The 23005-nt window shown below is 41.2% G+C and overlaps 1 protein-coding gene across 2 annotated transcripts in view; it reads right to left on the minus strand.

The window, feature by feature from the left end:
- astn2 (astrotactin 2) overlaps nt 1–23005 on the minus strand; it is a 327163-nt gene that overhangs the window by 235070 nt on the left and 69088 nt on the right. For both annotated transcript variants that reach the window (XR_003797747.1, XM_029252720.1), the window contains exon 2: nt 21610–21797. Coding sequence is in view for 1 of the 2 variants with exons in the window: in XM_029252720.1 (XP_029108553.1) it covers nt 21610–21797 (188 nt within the window). In the remaining variant the exon portion in view is untranslated. The remainder of the gene's footprint in view (nt 1–21609; nt 21798–23005) is intronic.

Raw genomic sequence — 23005 nt, forward strand, 5'->3', positions numbered from 1 at the left:
GAGAAATTACCACTTCTGCATATCACGTTTAAATTCACTCAAAACATGTTTTTGGACTGTGAAAGGAAACCCACACATTACCTGATTGCAGTAATAATGACTATCCAGACAATGTCACCTTTATCTGTGAGAACAAATTTCCAATGTTTTCATTGATTTCTTTAGTCTTTACTGCTTTCATTTATGTATTTATTTATTTAACAATGAATCAGTGCATAAAACTTGAGGAGCATGTGAATGTATGTTTTGTTAAGTTTACATTATTTAATAGCTAATAAAGAGCTAAATGAGCATAGGTAAACACCATACTGTATTACTGCATTAATTATTTAAGAAAGGAAACTGATTTCTTAATTTGTGCAATCATAACTAATTATAAAATATTGTTTCAAAAATTGTGTCCATTTTAATTGGATTTGGTGATAATTCTGCATAAATTGGTGTCCATTTTCAGGCTTAGGAAAGCATAAATATTTTTAAGATTTAAACTAATGGTACTTACATCTTGAGTTATGAAAATTCACCTTGTTTTTTTTTTTTTCCTTGCATCTCAGATGTAACTTGTACTGGGGGATGAAAGCATATTAGCAATAATACTGATTGGACTTGTAAACAGATCTTTGTGGACACATACAGCTGGGTTCAATATTTGGGAGGAAATTTCTTGCACCTAGTTTTATGTCTATGCTGTGACTGTACTATATTCACAAACTATAAAACAGGGTAAAGCTCTGAGAAACACCTTCCCCTGTTTTTACTGTTATCTAACCATTCTCATCAGTGAAGCTAAATATTGTCCCGTGATCTCTAGGACACAATGATCTTTGTTATGTAAAATAATCAAACTGATCTCCCTTTTGTTAAAATTCTCCAGTTCACCATTTAATTGGTACCCAATTCCCTTGAAGAAAACATGGGGAAATCTGTGGCTTTCATGAAAGCAATGCTTGTTGGATTGTGCTACAAAGGATTGTCGGTAAACATATCCAGCGGTGCCGAGTAAATCGTCTCCCTACATTAGTGCGTCAATCTGCTGCTCTGTGTGCAAACATGGGCCTTGTGTTCACTGCATCTGACTGCTCTTCCCAGCCACTGCTGTATAATTTTCACTCTGTTAATAGGAATTTAGAGAGCGCGTTGGAAAGATATCAACTGTTTCTCACAAAAGTGGAAAATTTGCTTGCATCCTTATGTGCAATGGCAGCACACGGTTCCGTACAAAGCTGTTTACAATGCTTGGAGAAAATTTAACCCATGTCCAATGGAGACTGAACTCCATGAATATAGTGCAACAAATCTAAAAACAAGGTAAACTTGTTTGATCCAAAATTCATTCTCTTCTGTCATTAAAGCCTAGATAAGAATGCATTAAAAACACCCTTCTTGTTAAAATATGAGAAAACCGATATTCTTAATACTTGCATTACCACACTTAAAAAGCATATAGCACAGATTTATTTTCCTCTGTTTAGGATGTCCAGGAAAACAAACAAATGTATCTTGATCAAATCAAGCCAGCACTCTTGCCATAGGCATGAACGATGACACTGCATTTATGCTACAGACACCAAATATATTTATGCACTGATACAAACATTTTTGGTTGTTTGTGTTATTGGTGTTTTGCTTCTCTAAGAGCTTATGGTTTCAAAGTGGATGTATTGTACAGTTTTCCACTGGGATTAATTAGGTTATAAATGATTGATTGATTGATTCATTCATTCATTCATTGGTAATGGGTGGGTTTGGGGTGGGGCAACTTCACCGAGGTTTGTACCGGTTTGTTATTTATTCACTTAATGCATGTCTGTCTTAATACACCAATACATTTATCATACTTTGGACACATAATGTGAAGAATAGATTCTCTGGAAAAGATTGTAACATGCTGGAAAAGTTGAAAGAAAAAGAAAGGGATGATCAGCATCCAAATGGATAAATCCAATCACAGCGACAATGGACACAACCCTTTCAACCCAAACGAAGGACAGTACATTCTGGGAACACCCTGACTCTATGATTAGAAGGTTTGACATTGAGCAAGTGGCACTGAACAAACAGTATTAAGTTTCTTGCACTCAGCAAATTATTTTTTTCTTGGCTGAGTTTTCAAGATTTCAGGTATAACACGACAATCCTTTTTTTTGTAGTTATTCTTCAATGTGAATTTTTCCTTTGTTAAGATGAAGCTGTTTTTAGATAATTTGGTAATACCTCTACTGTTTTCCAACCTTGATTTAGGAATACACTATATTATGTGTGTACAGGTACATAACCTCTCACAAACTGTTGCCTGATAGTTATAATTTTCCACAAGGGATGAGTGTTTTTGAAGAGTGATGAATACCATGCTCTGATGCCCCCCAGTTCCTTATGTTCGGCTCTGATCTTGTGGAGAGGGGGGTGACAAAATGTGCCTCTTACATGTGGTGCTTTTATGTGACTGCAAGAGCAGCGATCAAAGATGCTGATATCTCTCAACCTAGATGTCTCTATTGAAGTACCTTTTTGCTCTTTCAATATTTGCATTCCCATCAGGAAAATGTAATTTAATCAGTCTGCATCCATAAGAAATGCTGAAAAAAAGACTTTCATCCTTCATGAAAAACCTTCTCTCTCCTACCCTCTGTAAAAACATGACTAGTTCAGTGTCAATGGCAACAAGACAAATGAATGTACCATCAGATGGTTTCCAGTCCCACTCTCAGTTAGCTATGAGACTCCTACATTCACAAAAACTCACAAGTGGATTTCCCCGAAATCCTAATCTTAGTTAATCTCAGTTGGTGAACTCGCTCATTCTGAATCCATTGGATTGCTTATGGTTTCAGACCCAGTTTAAACTACACCATCAGTGACATATTCAAGAGCAAGGACACCATGCCGGATTGATCCTCATCTTAATCCCGTTGTGACTCACCTTCTTACAGAGTCATTACTAAAAAGAAAATATAGACAATGAGATCAAAAGGACAGAAGATGTTGTTTCTGACTCTCAAAACTACTGAATGGCCAATAGCATCGATGAACAGACTGACCACAGCATCACATACTGAAAAAAATGGTACAAATTTCTTCTCTATCCACTTAAAAATAATTTCAAAGCCTTTTCATCATCTCCTGCTGCTTTGTGAGAGCTTACCATTTTATAGACATTTATATGGAGTATGTGTTTTATTGATGTGTGTGGTGTTAATAAATGTGGCGTTTACAGAACTCGCTTGGGTGAGATATTTCATATGTCTGTGATATTTTGTTACCCACTGTGAATGTGCACATTGTCGCGTTCCTCGTTTTCCCTTAATTCTTGTTGGTCGCTGTTGAGGTGGTGCAATGTGTAACTGGCTGTTCTGTCGTGTGTGTAACACTGGCGCAAAAGCACAGAATAAAGAGTTGTCGGTTTCAGAGAAATTTAGGAAAGGGACACTGTAACATAATTTATTAAGACAGAACAGTAGTATCCAGCATGAGGTTTGTACAGCGATATTTATTAATTTAACAAATGCTTCAATCAATAAAATGTACAATTATTAACTGGTTATTAGCTGACACCTTGGTCCAAGTTGACTTAAAGTGTCAAATAAACTACACTAAAGTCCTAGTTGTCCCTCTGTGTACCAAAGCAATATAGCACATTCATTCACACACCATAGGAAATGTTTCAGTCACCTAAAACATGTTGTGACACAGACTAATGTGGATTTGATCCCACACTGAAACCCACAGAACAGGAGATATGAAACACAAGCACTACCTGATGGGCCATCCGATGCTAGAAACCTTGCGCCCGTGGTCATCTGGTCAGTTTTAGAAAGCAGAGAACGAAACGCTAGCAAAAAAACTTTCTGTGGGCTTGACTCTTTGGTCTCTGGTTAATACTGCTGGATCTGCGATATTACCATTCTGTATCGCACTCTAATGAGCAGATTGTGCCTGCTGTGGGAAACCAGCGGGGAAGCGGTGAGGGAAAAGGGGTTTTTCTATCCTCAGGCAACTTCTTTCCTGCATAGGTCATTTCATTGTACCAAGTCACTTATACACACATCTGTTCTCGCCTGAATAGGGGTGCAAATTTCCACCTTCTCAGCACCCAAACCATGATGAACAATACAACGCAACAGGCAGCATCGACAACCAATAAAGCTTTGTTTCTGAGACAACTCCTGAAAAGGACGACAGGGAATTAATATAGAGGAAACTGAATTATAAAATCATTTGGGAGCCGAAGCTTGTGACAGCTGCCTCTTGAGCACATATCGAACTGCTCTCTCACCTGCCTTTCCATGCACCTGTCGTAGACCATGAGATCGATTTCCTCATTTATTAGCGAATACTCCTCTGATAACCCAACAACTGCTGAATTACCCACCCTGCTCCATCCGCAACCCCACAATGCACAAACCCTGCCTTCATATTCCATCGGCTCACGGTCTCCAGCGGTAACAGTTACCTAGGTAACAGAACAGATGGAGTGACGGTGAGTGGAGAGTGAGAGGAGCATGCAAACGGGGGCAGGACTGGATCAGGGCACGGAGACGTCCCCAGACAGTAGGGCAGCGATGGCTACCGATAACAGTTCTTCACTGTGGCCACTGCCATGTCTCTGTTTTACCCTGGTTGAACACAAAGCACATGGAGACAACGCTTCAACAGTTCATCAGGGACACACCAATTCGAGGCCTGACTGCTCCCACCAGCCGACCTGTGCAGCATACATTCTCACTGTCTGCACATACTGATTTTCCTTTTTTTCAGACCCTCAGCATCCCAAATCGCACCTTTATCAGCTCCCAGTCAGACAATAACACAACTTCACATGTAGTGCCAGGCATAGCAAAGAGGGGCCTAAAGCAGCAATTTCTACGTCAGGGCAGGCGTGCGGGAAATAATGTAGGGCATGATGGTATGCAGCGTGCATTTAAATAACCATTTACAACACATGCTAGTGTGCAACCTGGCAGGCACCAATTTTGCACAGGAAGATGACCCCCCAACCCCACCCTCCCAGCCAAAAAATATAGGTAAGCTATGAATTTGTATTCCAGATTAATACCAAAGTTCTGGGAAAGAACTACTCTGGCACAGTTTTCACACTTTAATGGAAGTGAACATGGTGCATCCTTTTTTGAGCCCTTAACATCAGATCCCAAAAATTATTTTACAATCCTCCTGACATATCCTGCTGTTAAATTAACTGTGTATGATACTATGCCATACCAGGTACAATGAACTCATTCAAAAGGATTTATTTATTTGTTTGTTTATTAATTTATTTCTTATTTTTAACTTGGTGTTGTTCCAGTCGACAAACAGGTATGTAATATGAAATACGCTGGCAAAAAGTTTTGCAGTGGAACAAAAGACATAATGCTGCAAAATGAGGCACACCCTGTTCTGTTGTAATAATTTAATGTTGAACTTTTGTAATTGCTTCAATAGACATTTTTATTTCAGCGTCGATTGCACATGAAAGGTGTGAAATTGGTTTGTAATTGTAATTTGGACAAATAAGCAATGCATTTTGATTAACTGCATTATTTCTGAAGGAGGGACTGAAACGTAAACTGAAAACGACAAAAGCTTTGGCATTCTAATAGTTTAAGGGAGCTTAAAGGAAGACAACTAAAAAAGGACATTCATATTCAGTTCTAGGAACATCAGGGAATACGAAAGCAAAGTGCCAGAAAATGTGTTTCGAAGCACTTAAGAACATATTTCAGGCCTTCAGCCAAGTAGAAAGACCAGGTAATGGGAAGCTTATGGTGCTTCATAATACATGCCTTAAGTAGGCCCTCATGCATATAGGTGTAAAGGGGTATTTATATGTACACATATATGCTTAAAAAATAAGTATTTATCTCACAGAAAGGCATGTGAATACTGTTTTGATTGAATCTTCTCAAAGATAATTTATATGAAAATCTGGCTTGATTTACTTACAAAACAATTCACAGACTGTTGCTTAATGAGCACTGGAATCACTAAATCTTCTGAGTGCCGCAAAAACACACTCGGTGATTCGGTAAAATACATTAAACTGTGGATGACACTTGCAGTGGATGGTTCACTTCTAAATCTGCTACAGCTAGAATCGAACAAAACATTGAGTAGGAAATGAGAAATGCCATCTCTAACTCCAAAAAAACACAAATGGGAACACCTGGTAGACACCCAAAAGCAGTAGTGTAAGCATTGCTTTTTTTTGAGTCACAATGGACCTATTTCTAACATTGCGTCTGTGTTACTTTCGGAAACTCCAATTTATAGAAGAGTGTAATGTGCACACTGAGAGGCAGAAGTTGACACAGCTGAAGTTGCCATCTTGCTCCCACACCCAGGTTCGAATTATATTCCTGCAAGTACCCTTGATCCAGACAGTTAACCGAAACAAATACAGTAAAAATGACCCTGCTGTATAGAAGTTTAAGCTAAATGAATAAATATAAATGTAGACTTCTACATCCTATGACAGTCTTTACACAGCACCTGACCACTTGTAACATTAGTATCAAGCTGGATCTCTTTCTCATTTTAGAGACAAGGGTAAAGTGGTCTCCACGCTTTCTGATAAAATAGGACTTTATGACCTCGTAGCCAAGATGTAAACACTGAAAATTGTTATAAGCTGAGACAATAGGTTTAAAATTTATTTATTCACAGCATTCAAAATAATCAGTTGTGCCATGAAAAAATTATCTACTCTTCACTCGTGGTGAAACTTCACCCGTGATTGCATCAAAATGACTGCACTCCAGAGGAGGACCTTTGGTTCACCCATGGTTGTCTGGGTAATGCCCTAAAAGAAGAGGCAGCATAGCAGGGGTTAAGATGAAATCATATTTCATTTATGAATTTACATGAAGAAAAGCACCTATGAAGCATCAAGATGTAGAAAGAAAGCAAATAATGTCCATATGTTGCTCATGCTCCCAGACATCCATCATTTTACTTTTTATTATTTGGCTTATTCTTCTCTCCAAAGCAGCGTATATTTACATATTTATATCAGCAGGTTAATTCTACTGTATCATGGGTAAATATGTGATTCTATAAATCCCTGCTAGTCCACTGGCCTTTCCCCCAGTCAAAAATGCTTAAACCAAAATGTTTTTACCCAGGAAACACACTGAAGTACACATCCCTGTGGAAGTTTACTTTCAAGTGTTGCCCAAGACAGTAAAATTGTAATTCAATTTGTCAGCATAATTTTTGATTGATGTATTTGGAAAAATATAAACCTTGGCTATACTCTAAGAAAGGAGTCAATCTGTTCCTTGTTGTTGTACCCAGGTTCAAGATTTTAACCCTGATCTGATGCAGTAAAAATTATTCAAATGCATAGATGGCTATATAACTTTCAGTGATTTACCATGGTCAAAAATGATAATTTGCAGTGGAGAAAAACAACAGTTACATAGCAGACTGCAATTGCCTTGACCTCTGAAAACTGAGGTTCAAACCATACTCCCGCTGTTACACTCTTGGATTGAAATTCTTGAACTGAATCAATAAAGAATATGCTACTATTGGAATGGGGGGGCGCAGTGGTGCAATGGGTTGGACTGGGTTCTGCTCTCCGGTGGGTCTGGGGTTTGAGTCCCGCTTGGGGTACCTTGCGGTGGACTGGCGTCCCGTCCTAGGTGTGTCCCCTCCCCCTCCGGCCTTACGCCCTGTGTTACCGGGTAGGCTCCGGTTCCCCGCGACCCTGCATGGGACAAGCGGTTCTGCAAATGTGTGTGTGTATGTGTATACTATTGGAATTTGTATGGCATTTTGAAGTTATTATCTAACATTGTTTATGATCATGCTCAAATGCATTGTCTGAAATAATACTATACTTTGAAATGGGACAGCTGGTAGCATAATAGTTACAGCTACTGCCTTTAGACCCAAAACTTGAAGGTTTGATTCGTGCCTCTGGCAGTAGAACCCTTAAGCAAAGTGCTTACCCTAAATTGCTGCAGTAAAATTACCCAGCTGCGTGAATGGATTGTAAGCACCTTAACATTGTAAGTTGCTTTGGAAAAAAGTGTCAGCTAAATGAATAACTGTAAATGGGAAAGAAGTACCTTATGACACATAGAAGCCTGCAGTCAAAGCACCTCCTAAACCCAAAATATGATCAGAAAAATTATGCCCTTTCTGCAATGTCAGACAGTGCAGTATTTGAAGGTGCAATGTTTAACTTCTTCAGTTCTAAAGAGAGAGAGAGACGCAAGACCTTGAGAGAGGTCTCTTCCTTGCACGAGGGACAGGGCAGCACAGTGTGGTTAACGCTGGGGCCACACAGACGATCTGCTGTAGAACGTCTGTCACACCTGTCTGAAAAACTCCTTCCTCCTTTCGGCTTCTGTCACTGCAACTAAACTTCTGCTGACATTTAACAGGCTAAGACATGCTGCAAGTCTTCCACTTGAGTCAGATAATTTCTCCAAGTCCCAAAGATTCAGGGTCTGAAGCTGTGCTGGAATATTGCAATAATTAGTTGAACACAACTAGATATTTTTAATGACTGAATCATGGGGGCTTTGTAATGACTATTGTTCTAGCCATGACATTTGTGTGAAGATGACTCTTTGGAGAATGCATTGAACCTGGAATAGAGTAGCTCACTGAAATGCACTTCATGTGACTATTGGGGAAAAAAAAAAAAACCTTACGCAAAATTTTTGATTTGTCCACATATATTTTATTATAAAACAACCTTTCTTAACAATAAGAAAAATATTTGTTTGTCTTGTTTGAAGATATGGAACGCAGGCTGATTACTCTTACATGCTTGGCAAGGAAATGTTTTTTATTGCCATGGTCCATATACTCAATGTATGGACACCCTTCTGGAGCTTATTAGACAGTGCTACACAATCGTTTTTTTACATTTATTCATTTAGCTATTCTCCAAAGCAACATACATCTCAGAAAACAACAAAAAAGTACATTACACTAACAGACAGAGAGATCTAGATGCAGACATCTGCATCATACTTGTACTATACTGCAACCTTTTGAGATTCAACCCTGGTTCTGTGTACTTGGATGTATTTGCATTTAATTATTATTTACTAGTTGTTTTTTTTTTTTTTTCTCTTTGTACTGTCTCTGCCTGTCTGCTGTTGTGACCCAGTGCTGTTCAAAAAATTTCATACAACTAATTAAAAAGAAAAAAAAAAACATCCTAGCTGTCTAAAGAAGCAAAGAATTGTAATGAGCCTATTTAATAAACAGTGGTGACAGTTGAACAAAGAATAATAAATTCTTCACGAAAAAATTATCTGAAAGATGATGGAGTTCCTCTCTATGGGTTAGAGTTAGGTCTTGCTAAAACTGAAGCACTGAGACCGAAGGGTATGACAGAAACCCTGCCCAAGATTTACTGTCACAGGTTTATTAAATACACCCTGGTATAAACTCTTCAGTTTAGGGTGAGGAGTATACATCACCTCCCACTAGCCATTCCCACTGGCCCCCTTTACTCATTCTTTACTCTTTACAGACCATGTTTGACAGCTAAACTGTGTTCTTAACCTTTTCGGCAGAAGAACAGAGGAGATACACAACAGGGAGTAATACAGCCTGCTCGGAATAGTTCCACTCCTCAACGATATGAATGAACATTTGAACAGGTCATATGGATTTTGTCACAGGCTCTTGTCAGTCTACATTAAAACATTACTTTTTATTGGATTTATTTCTCAAATTATCAGTTTATTTACAGTACAGCTCTTTCATACAGAGGCATTCTCTCAGTCACTCAGCAGTTCTCACGGGGGCAAAAAGATTGACAACAGCAAGACAGACTTAAAGTCAGCTTCTGTGTGATACAGGGCAATAGTCTGTATACCAGGATCAATTGTGACCGTAGAGCACTTGGGGGAGGTGAAAGAGAAAAGAACAAAAATTTAAGTGAAAGAATGAATCAGATATTTGGGTGCCCCAGAAAAAGTGGTAACCTGCCCTCCAAACAATGCAGACAGATACATACATATTTCTTCAGGTGACTTTATTGTTTACTAATTCACCAATTTATTTATTTGTTATTTGTTTTGTATCATTAGCAAAAAGAACACAGAGCACTGAGCAATACCACATATAAGAGGCAATAAAAAGAAAGATATCAAAGTCATAATGAACACAGGAGGCATACTGAAAATTAACTGTTCCGAAAGGCCATCTAATAACTGTGGAGAGGAAAACAAAAGACTTAGAAGCCAAGGAACCGGGAGAAAAACAAACCAGTGGTTGCAACCAAACTGCTGAGCCAGCAAAAATAAACTTGCATTAGATAATCCCCCTAATTCTAAAAACATCATCTTCCCTTTTATTATTTTGGTACCCAGATTTTGTAAAGCAAAAAAAGAAAAAAAAAAAGACAGTTGAGGAAAAGCTAGCGAACACAGACTACATGGTAATTCATTTTCAATTTTCCATTCATTCTGTACTGCAAACACAAGACATCTGAACATGGACTTGCAGTCAAAGGAAAGGACAAGCATAGCACTTTTGTTGAAATGAAAATAAAAAAAGAGCCAAGGATTTGTATGGCTAAATGTTTCAATTTTCTAATAAAAAAGCAAGAAAAGGGTGTATGTAACCTCTTTTGCTGATGTATGATTAAACAGTGCCAAGGATTTTGTCTACTTACTCAATAAAAGGCCAAGGATTTAATACCACAGTGTGAAATAACGAAGACACCCTGCTGGGGTGGAAAAAACGGTACATTTAAGGAATCATTCTCACTGCCGCAAAAAGTGAATTATTATACTTTTTCTAAGACATGTTGAAGAACGGATTCTCGGCTCCACTCCAAAGCCCGAATAGGCCGTGCATTTTCGCCTGCTCCTTTGAGTTATGACACAGAAAGGAAGGCTCACCGCCTCATTTCGAAATTCTTATGGGGCTGTGGAGATGAAAATCTTCCATGATTCACCTCAGCATGTTTTATGGCTGCCGCCAGACTCTGTGAGCTCGGCTGTAAGGTGTTACACGTTCGGGCGTAGGTAGGAATATGTGTTTATAGGCGTGCAAATGTATTAAATCACAGCTGGCAGTACAAGTTGGACTGCTGCATGTTTGCTTGTGAAAGAGAACGATATTGTCCACGTTTAAAAACACATTCTGAATGGCCACATATGGGTTCAAACTATAGTACAGAAGATGCAACATGGTGGTGCAGCGGGAAGTGCTGGTGCCCTGGAGCTCTTTACCTGTAGGATAGCAAACATACACACACAGATTTGCAGAAACCGCTTGTCCCAAGCGAGGTCACGGCGAGCCGGAGCCTAACCCGGCAACACAGGGCACAAGGCTGGAGGGGGAGGGGGCACACCCAGGATGGGACGCCAGTCCATCACAAGGCACCCCAAGCAGGACTCGAACCCCAGACCCACCAGAGAGCAGAACCTGGCCAAGGCCGCTGTGCCACCGCGCCCCCCGTAGAATAGCATGTGAGTTCAAATCCAGATTAAATCATATGGAGTTTGCACATTCCTCCTGTGTTTGGTTTTTTCTGGGTACTCTGGTTCTTTCCTACACTCCGGAAGATTTGCTTTTCAGGTGGATTGGTGACTAAATGACGAGTGTGTGTGTCTGATTGCCCTATGATGGACTGGCATCCTGTCGATGGTGTACCCTGTACCATCCTCTATGGTTCAAGGATAGGTTCTGGACTACTGTTACCTTGCACTGGATGAGTGAAATTTGGTAACAGATGGACAGTCATACAGGATAAAAAGAGCCCAAGTCCATATGGTACAATAGGATAATAGCCACTATGCAGTCATATTATTTCTCTACATGAATTCATAATGATTTTCTCAAGAACTTCACTCTGTACTGATGGTAACCGTTTAAAAATACATCAGATTTCACAGTTTTACTTTGTCTTTTATGTTAGTCCTTATGGGTTTTAACTTTTATTACTAGTATTAGTATTTTATGTATATATTTATGCATGCATGTAAGACTGGTTAAATGACAGCAAACATAGCACAAGGACACAAAAGCTTTCTAAAAATTCAGCAACTGATAGGTCTTCCCAGTTGATTTCAGTGCCGATAAAGTCGTGGAAATGAAGACTGATCTGAAATAATCCCCCTGACCTTAATTCCATCAACAAATACTGCTGGACTCTCTCAAATTAAATTCATAACTCTAGATATAGTCTCCATTATGTTGCTTAGCCAGCAACATACTGGAATGTTATGATAACAACACACCCTCGGAGGCATGTCTTATCTGAAAAGACACGCTTACTTTTTTTAATCGGACTGATTGTGAGGAAGATGAGATTAAAACAGTAAAGCATCCATTATGTGTCACACACTCTTACAGGATTTCTGTTCAGATACAATAATCACACACTCCTGACTGGATAAAACAAGCAGGAACATTTTAATAACTGTGATAATGAGACACGCTGCCCTGCAGACACGTTTCCGCACTGGCTGATGAGCAAGCAGGTGTATCACCTTACTGTAGCACAGTCCCTTTTTTCCTAGAAAAAAAAATAAATAAATTAAAAAACCTACAGAAACATCATTAGAGTGACACTGGAAGGTCATTATTACTTCTACTACTGCTGTTAGTGTTAGTAGTTAGTAGTGTCACGATTACTAGTGCTTCTATTAGTACTCTTCTTGCATTCACCTGATACTTTTCTCCCAAGTAATTTACAATGTTAAGCCACTGACAACTATTTTGCCATTTATACAGCTGGGTAATTTTACTGAAGCAATTTAGTGTAGTACAGCAATACAAGACATTTAAACCCGCCGGCCTTTGAATACTTAGTTAACAATTTAATCACTGCACTATCAGCTGCTTTCATTACTACTACCACTGTTAGTACTGTTATTACTGCTATTACTACCACAGTCGTTATTACTACTGTTGTTGTTGTTGTGAATACCGCTATTACTGCTATGACTTCTGCTGTTATTAATACTGTTACTACTACTACTTCTACTGCTGTTATTACTATTGCTGCTTTTATTGCTGCTTTTATTACTGTTATAACTACTACTGCTCTTAGTACTGTTATTACTGCTATTTCTATGTGGCACACCTGAGCTGCTGGAGACAGCAGAGGAGAGAGGGAGGGACTCGTTACACACGGGGTTAATAACCAACCCTACTTCAACCCATTTGCCCAACAGTGAGGGAAGATGGAGTCCGAAAAGTACAACCACAACAGAGCAAAAGGGAGACATGATGTACAACCGTGCAATTTGCATGATGACCCTTGCCAACTTTGCACGATGACCCTGGACAACCTCGCACAGTCCTGCACGCCAACCAAGAGCCCCTCTCTTTGCTCCACCCCCCAACCAATCTGTTTCCCAGTGGAATAAAGTATATAATTACATACTGATCGTCTCCAGCATTGTGTGACCCAGGGAAAGTGCATGCACAGTACATCACCTCTCCTTCTTGGTGTAGTGACTGCCACGCAGCTACTGTCTAGCTTCCCAGGCAGAAGGTCACTGCAAATGGTCTCTCCTACATTACTGCTTCTGTAGCAACACCTTCTCGTCGGTCCCCCGGTTTTCGCAGAACTTGCTACGTCATGGTACAACCGAGTGTCCGGTAGTATAACTGGAAGGGAAGGCTGGACTCATTAGCCTTGGTTGGCAGGCAGCCTAAGAGAAGGACAACTCTGACTCCAAACCCAGGGAGGTAAAGCCCATTATCCCTGTCAGGCCATCCATCTAGGAGAAGGACACTCCGACAGAACACTTACGACCCCGGGAACTCGCTGTCACTGTCCCAGCTTGCTAGGCCATGGCAGTTGAACCCCAAGTGTAAAGGGCGGGGCAAGTACTACACACACTGCATTCCACCTAAAAAAATCCACTACACAGTCTCAAAGGGCATGCGCAAGTCTACGACCAACATCATCATCAAGCCCTGCAGCAATGGGAAAGGGGCAAAATGACAAGTGGAATATGACACTGGAAGCCGCAGTTCCGATCCTGCATGCAGGCGGTCCAGGTATAAGGGTTGTCTGGTGTTGAACCTGGAGATGACAACATCATTCGGCAGGACCTTGAATAACCAAACAGAGTTCTCTAGGGACAGCACTGTTTGCTTCACACGGAGAGGAGCCTAGAAAGGGAGGCCTAACTAAAGCTCGTTTCCATTTTCCCCAGTTAGCTAGCCGTGGTTAACGGACATCTTCAAACAGCGGTCAAACAACAACAAAAGAAAAAGCACACACACCTGCCTTACAAGGTATGTTAGGACTAAAGCTCACGTGCTGGAACATCAGAACCATGCTTGAGACAGCAGACAGTGGTGTCAGCAGAATGACTCTCCGCTCTAGTTGCACATGAACTTTCAAGGCTGGATGTCAACATCGCTGCTATAAGTGAAGTCCACTTCCCAGAGAAAGGTAGCCTTCAAGAACATCGCGCAGGCTACATCCTCTACTGGTCAGACAAGCCAGAGACTGAGAGATGCTTTCTGGCATTGGCTTTATGGTCAGGAATTCCATTGCCTCCAAACCTGAAAACCTGCCAACAGGTGACTCAGACCGCAACATCTCCATGTGCTCCCGACTTCGAAACAAGCAGCATGCCACACTCTTCATCGTGTATGTGCCAACTCTTCAAGCGAATCCTGCAGTAAAGGAGAAGTTTTACACTGATCTGCGCAACCTCGTATACAACACCCCTGCAAATGACAAGGTCATCATCCTTGGCAACTTCAATTCCAGAGTAGGCAAACATTCAGAAGCCTGGAAAGGAGTACTTGGCAAAAATGGTGTTGGAAACTGCAATGACAACGGATGCCTTCTGTTAGAGTTCTACACGGAGCAGCAACTCGCTATCACCAACACCATTTTTTAGCAGAAAGACAGTCTGAAGATAACCTGGATCCAGTGGTACCTCATAGACTACATCTTGCTGCGCCAGAGAGACCTTCTAGATGTCTTACTCTCCTGAGTAATACTCAGCGCAGAGTGTGAGATGGACCACTGTCTTATGTGCTGTAAACATTGTCTCCACTTCAAACCCAAGCTAAAGAGGGGAGGTGCTCCAATGAAGAAGTTTCAGGCTGGTAACCTTCAGTCAGCTGAAGTAAAAGCTGACTTCCAGGCAAACCTTCAGTTGAGGCCTGAGGATCCCAGTTGCTTCACAGAACCCTCTTCAGAAGCGCTTTGGGAACACCTAAAAACCACCATTCTGCAGATGTCTGAAGGAATCCTAGGGTTTTCCACAAAGAAGAACAAAGGCTTGTTCGATGAAAACAATCAAGAAATCCAAGAATGGCTGGCGAAGAAGAAACCCGCCCAACAAGCACACCTTGTTCAGTCATCCTGTCCTAATAAGAAAGCAGCCTTCCGCCTTGTATGCAGCAACTTCCAACGCAAGTTTCGAGAGATTCAGAACAAGTGGTGGACCATCCTTGCAGAGAGAACTCAGCTTTGCGCAGACATCGGTGACTACATAGAGTTTTATGAAGCCCTAAAGGTGGCGTATGGCCCTTCGCACCAGGTCCAGAGTCCCTTGGGCAGTGCAGATGGTTAAACGCTCTTCACAGACATGCCATCCATCCTGAACCAATGGTCGGAACATTTCTACTCTCTTCAATGTCAACCGCGTGGTCCAAGACTCAGTAATCCATTGCATCCCAGAACAGCCAGAGAAAACAGAACTGGATGAGATCCCTAGCCTAAAAAAGACTGTCAAGGCCATTAAGCAACTGACAAGTGGCAAGGCAGCAGGAGTCGATGGAATCCCACCTGAGATCTGGAAGCATAGGGGCCCAGAACTATACACCAAACTCCATGAGTTCTTTGTCTGCTGCTGGGAACAAGGCAAACTACCTCAGGGCCACCGTGATGTAGTCATCGTCACCCTGTACAAGAACAAGAGGGGAGAGTCAGACTGCTCCAATTACTGGGGATAACTCTACCTTCCATCACAGGGAAAATCCTTGCAAGAGAACTCCTGAACAGACTGATACCCACCATTGCAGAAGAATTCCTCCCAGACAGCCAGTGTGGCTTCAGAGCTAACAGGAGTACCACTGACATGGTATCAGACAGCTCCAACAGAAATGTAGGAAACAGAACAAGGGACTGTACGTGACGTTTGTCAAACTTACCAAAGAGATCAACACTGTGAGCAGAAAAGGTCTGTGGCAAATCATGGAATGACTAGGATGTACCCCAAAGTTCCTCAGCATGATTATATCAGCTACATAAAGACCAGCGTGGCCAAGTCAGACACAGCAACGACCCAATTGTGTAAAGCAAGGCTGTGTCAACTCTCTTTACGATCTTCGTCAGCATGATGCTCCAAAGGGCCACAGTAGACCTTGATGACAGCCTGTTCAACCTGAGACGACTAAAGGCCCACACCAAGACAGTGGAGCATCTCATCCAAAAGCTACTCTTTGCTGACGATGGTGCCCTTGTTTTCCCACACGGTGACAGCTCTGCAGTGTATAACATCCTGCTTTGCAGAGGCTGCTAAGCTCTTCAGATTAGAAGTCAGCTTGAAGAAGACAGAAGTCCTATACCAGCCTACACCTTAGGAAGATCATCACCCTCCCTGCATCACCATTGGCGAGTCAGAGCTGAAGGCAGTCCGCCAGTTCAGCTACCTGGGGTGCATTACCTCCTCGGATGCCAAGGTCAACAAAGAGGTTGACAACAGACTGGCAAAGGCTAACAGTGCATTTGGCAGACTGTACAAAAGAGTCTGGAACAACAAGCTTCCGAAGAAAGGCACAAAGATCAATGTGTACAGAGCCATTGTACTGACCATCCTCCTGTACGGTTCCTAGTCGTGGGTCACCTACCATCACCACCTGCGACTCCTTGAGCACTTCCACCAGCTCTGCCTCCGCACCATCCTCAAACATCTATTGGAATGACTTCATCACCAACACTGAAGTCCTCGAACAAGCGGAGGTCACCATCATTGTTGAAGATGCAGCTGCACTGGGCAGGGCACATCTCCAGGATGGAGGATCATCGTCTGCCCAAGATTGTGCTGTAGGGTGAACTCACCACCGGCCACCACGACAGAGGGGCACCAACGAAAAGGTACAAGGACTCTCTAAAGAAATCCCTCAGTGCCTGTTACATTGACCTCCGCCAATGGTCTGTTCTAGCCTCCAATGGCGAGGCCTGGAGACACACCGTTCACCAGGCTGTCTCCTACGAGAACACACGAAGGGCTGGTCTTGAGGACAAAAGGAAATGGAGGAAGAAACGTGACACTGTAGCATCAAACTCAGAACAGACTTTCCCTTGCAGCCACTGTGGCTGGACCTGCCTGTCCTGCACTGTCCTTGCCAGGTACCAGCGAGCCTGCAGCACATGTGGAAAGCACACACACACACACACACACACACTTTCTGAACCGCTTGTCCCTCACGGGGTCACGGGAAACTGGAGCCTACCCGGCAACACAGGGCGCAAGGCCAGAGGGGGAAGGGGACACACCCAGGATGGGGCACCAGTCCATCGCAAGGCACCCCAAGCGGGACTCGAACCCCAGACCCACCGGAGAGCAGGACTGCGGTTCAACCCACTGTGCCACCGCACCCCCTATTACATGTGGAAAGCCCCCTTTCTAAATCTTCGTTAGTGAAACCAAGCCATGACTGTTACTGCTGTTGTTAAAAAATATTTAATACTAATAATGTTTTATTTGAAGTGATTTCATCAACAACGCATGGATGAAATCTTGGCAACAGGTCTTATAAATGTAGAATTCCTGCTGTGTAAAATTGCACTTTATTCATGCCACTCAAAATAAACACGCTTTCAGAAGGAAAAAAAAATTAAAAGGAATGGTTCACAGCAAGTCATGTGAAAGGCCTGAAGCTGCCTTTTACTTTCTTTAATATTTATTATTATTTATTTATTTTTCTGAGCATAACATTCTCAGATAAACTGTCCTTTATGTGAACTCGAAGAGGAGTTATCATTTGCCTCATCTATTCACCCTATCATTATCACTAACAGTGAATCAACCCATCTCAGCAGGGACCTTCATGAATACTGCCTATTTCACTTGCGTTTTATATTCAGATGAAAGCAACTCTGCATTGTCTGGCCCCCTGCCACACCCAACTCAACACCAGCCCACCACAGCCCACCTCACCCTCCACCACCAGCCTAATGACTGAGCTGGGAGATCCATCTATCCTGTACGGACTGCTTTTCCTTTTAAGCACAAAGAATGGAAATCGCTTTTCTTCAACATGGATGGCAGTGTATTTCTGAGCCTGGATCAAACACACACACTGCCTCTCTTTTGTTGTAGCTAAGCGGCTGGCGACGGGTGCTAATAATTCCACGCGCCACGCTCCCAGTTGGGCGCCGAGGAGAATGCAAAAAGGATCCGTCAGAGTCGGCTTAATTGCCATCGACCCCTTTTTAATTTCACATGTGCATGGCTGTAGCCGAGGTGAGACAAGTGAGAGGTTTGTGTATTTTTTTTTATCTTCTTTGAGAGCAAGTCATGCTTTTCAAATCCATGCAAGACCCATGGCAGAGAGGGTCTGCTTTGTCACAAAATGTTACCCAAGCAACAGAAATTCTCTCCACTTACTGTAACCAAGGGTTTAGTAATGAATATGAGAATGATTCCAATAAATCGATCATTCACCTCTAGCAGTAAAAAGACCCAATGATGTGGCCGTCTACTGTTATTTATTTTAGAAAGAGAAATAATTTAATGGTAAACTTAGCTTCTATTTTCATGTGCACTGAGTTTTTCAAGTACTAATTGCAATCTATTTAGCTCACACTTTTATCCAAGGCAACTTAGAATATGAGTTTTTTCCACTAAATATGTTAAGTTTATTTGCGCATTTACACAGCTGGGTAATTTTTACTGTAACATTTCAGGCCAATTACTTTGATTAAAGGTCCTACAACAGGAGGTGACATTTCACCATGGGTCTTTCTGTTTGCAAGATGAGAGTTCTAACCACTATACCACTTGCTGGTCCCAGAATGTAAACTGTAAATTGCCAAGTCTGAAAGAAAAGAAGAAAAGTAACTGATACGAAATTACAACTGAGAAAAGATCGGAGATAAATAATTAAAACATAAAATTAAACAAAGAAAAGATGATGGATCATTACTAAGACTTATTTGAATCTTACCAGATACTACTTATGAGTTATTGACTCCCACTGTGTTGTTTTTGTGCCAACATCCTTTAGCTTGTTCCTGCTAAATAAGGGTCCTTTAAATGTGAATCCAAATTTAAACACACCGTACAAGCAGTAAAATGTAAAGCAGTGACCTCACAGGACAGGTCACCTGATCAGGCAAGGATATGAGGTAAATAAAAAGCTATGGGGGGCTCATTCCAAAACAAACTTTGGTATCCAATGGTCTGAGGGTGGGTTATTATGCATTCCAGAGGAGAGTCTGCTGAAAATAATTATGCAAATGGAAACAAGCGCCCAAGGCATCCTCATGCGCAGCACGGCCCAGTAGATCTGACCTGCTTTACAAAACAGGTGTGTGCAGAGATTAGTAGATCGTGGGGTTGAAGTTTTGGGGCAGGGTCTATAAATCAACAGTTCCAAAAAGACAATTTTATTATCATACACGGAACACAAAAGTAGGCTAATAGGAAACATATCCCTCTACATCTGGATGCATTGAACAAATTTAAAGTTTAAGTTTCCTTAATTTTTTTCCATTATTTTATCATGTGTTTAACATAGCTCATTACCTACACGTCAAGTCCTTTATAGTGGTAACAAGATTATTTGCATACTAGTGTATAATGACGGGATTATAATCCATGCAGATCCTGATGGGGCCACTGATCTTTAGGCTCTGATTTCTTTTTAATTAAATGTACAAAGTCTGCTTTGCATTTCCCACAGTCCTGGAAGGGTAATTCCAAGAAACCTTACCAAAAATATGAATACTAAAGTGGGTAGCAAGGAGTCAGGAATAACTGCTGCCTAAATCTGATTTCACCACCACGCCAAAATTACAGTCCCAAATGTTAAAAAAAGAAAAGAAAAGGAAAAAAAAAAACACACCCCATCCACGATCACATAACTGCAGGCATCAACAAGGCATAATGAAATTAAACTTGTCATGTAAGAGCAAAATGTGTTTAGTGAAGTCATAGCAAAATGCAAAGTAACTTCATCGTCTGTGCCGGCTCTGGTTAACTTCATGATAAGACAATACGGGGATGACAAGTAATATTATTGCTTAAAACAGCCAGCCATCTTATATTCATTCCAGTTATTTAAATGGAAATTGTGTTCACCTGTGTGTCACTGTCCTACTTTAAAGAGAACCAGTAATATGATAACACTTATTTCAGGTGTTACGCTCACTTTTAATTCTCAGCTCACCATGACACCTTTGAGGCCTGCATAAAGAGTACGTAATTTTTAAAGACAGTATAGATTTCCATGACTGTAATTTAGGATGGGATTCAACATAAAATATAAGTATTGGCATTATCAACCACCAACCCCATTGTTTTCATGTACTTTTTCGTTTTGTAGTGACAATCAATTCCTGAATCATTTTCAGTATCACTTCTAACTAGCCATGAGTAACAAAAAATTAGCAAGGAAAAATTCTTATCAGTTCACTACCAAACCTGGCATTTGGTGTTTATATGAGCTATGAAAAGACTTTTTTTAAATCTTTTTTAAATATGATAATGACAAATCCATTAATTTACAGATCTAAACCATGAAACAAAGAAGAAAATGTAAACGTGCATGTGAGACCTGGTACAGACTTGCAGAGCGAAAAGTGCCGAGGTGAATCCTTCACCCAGCTGACAGAATTACATTTACCGATGCTCGCTCATGGAGTCAGCCTGCACCGCAGGCCACAGAGCAAGACAGATGCACCTTTATATCGCTGATCTGAAAGATCTCCTCCTACACATCCCATTTCTTCCCATTTCAGTGCTGATAGAAGTTCACTTCCGTGAGCGAGTGCTGTAGCGTCAACAGACGTAACCTGAGTTATGCACATTAGGCGCGAAATGAGGCCCATAACTCCAGCTAACAACTCGGTGCACTTTGATGTGCGCGCAAATACCCATGGATGCACTTTTAATTTTCTCACATCTGGGATGCTCTTAGGGTGCTTTAAAATGAAGCCCCGAAGAAATGTTCTGTCACTGTGTATGCTACCTTGCTGGATATCAGAAAGCTTGTGCAAACAGTGTCCGGAAACCAAGGTAAATGGTTATGATTGTATTAATTTCTAATTGCTTAAATAATAGTGATTACAGACTATGGTCTGCTGTTGTTTGAGGCAGATTAAGGGGGATTTTTAGCAAGTTTAGGACATTCTTAAAAAGTTTGACACCTAATGATGTTTTCTAAAATGCTCTACCCTGTGAGAGTAGGAGGGCATCAGTTACATCTTCAGAAGTGAAACTAGGATTGGTTTTTAAAAAAAAAAAAAAAAAAAAAAAAAAACAGCCTGAGGACAAACTATTGATTTATTTGATACATATGGACTTATCTCAGAGGGGCCATTCTGAGATAAAAATGAGATGCACTGCAAGTCTGTTCGTCACGCGCATCCCAGCAAACTGTGTCACACACGCTCTTACATGTGGGCGGGTGGGGTTTGAAGCTCACCATGACGGAGACATGAAGCAGGTGTGCATGCTCATTCGGGATGTGGGCAGGCTGGCGTGCCGGTGCCTCTGTAGCCTGGTGCAGCTGCTCAGCGCTGCTCATGGACACATGGAAGAAGAGCGTCCCATTCTCGAGCCACTGCTGCTTCCAGTGTACCTGCGAGAGCTCTGACCCCAGGCCTGACATCTCTGTGGAGAAGAGAGACATACAGAAAGTAAGACTATAGAATGGTAGGAGAACACCCCGTGACTCAGATGAACAGTCCACACATTCATACACCATCACCTGGCTGGGATTTTTCTGATGATGGATGTAGATCCCAGTTCTGGCTGGATTACATTTATTTGGCTCACACTGTTATGTTACACAATGCTAGATAATACATTTTGCTGTGATCTACCCATTTATACAACAGTTTATTCTCACCATACCAATTCAAAGGTAAGTACCTTGATCACAGCACTACAGAAGGAACAGATTTCAAGCCCAGGAACTTCTCATTCCAAAATGATGGGTCTGACCACTATTCTACCAGATGCTATTGGGCAAAATCCCCTACTGCTCTAGCTCCAACTTGGGCTACGTCCCTTAGATTTATATATACATTTACTCATTCTGCAGATTCTTTTCTACAAAGCAACAAATAATTATTATTAACTAATATTTAAATAACACCTGGTCCAAGGGAGTCTAGATATACTATTATACCAAAGAACCTCCATTCATTCATTCATTCATTCATTTATACAACAGAGCAATGTAACACACCAAGACCCACACACACACTAATGGAAATTTAGAGTGACCAGTTCACCTGAAATACATGCCCTTGAAATGTAGAAGGAAAGTGCAGCATCTACAGAAAACCCACACAAACATGGGGTGAATATGCAAACTCCACACAGACTGAGCTGGATTTGAATCCATGTCTAAAATGCACAGTCTACCCACTATGGGGCACCAGCATTACCAGCAGCAACACTGCTTATTTGAAGAAGTCTTGACATATGTGTTGTAGGTTCAAGTCCTAGATCCAGATATGTAAATTATGAGGGGTTAGAGCTTCTATTACAAAATGAATGACAGAATTTTGAACCAGCAACTTTTTTAGGACAAAAGTCCAGCTCTTTTACCGCTTTGCAGTTTACCAACAAAGGGATACTGGTAATTCATCCTGCTATGGCTTATTATCTCTTACATAACAGCATAAAAATAATCCTTTGTCATGCTCCTTTATGAAATCTTATCTTTTTTTTTTTACAGGGGAAATGAAAAACTGTCAACTACGAAAGAAGCCTGCAGGGAATTAAAGAAAGGATTTAGTTGTACGTCAAACTTGACATTGGCTGTCAATTCCGGTACAAACAGTCCTCATCATAGTTGACAAACGACAACT

Source organism: Scleropages formosus, chromosome 6 (assembly GCF_900964775.1).
Source record: "Scleropages formosus chromosome 6, fSclFor1.1, whole genome shotgun sequence".
NCBI lineage: Eukaryota > Metazoa > Chordata > Actinopteri > Osteoglossiformes > Osteoglossidae > Scleropages > Scleropages formosus.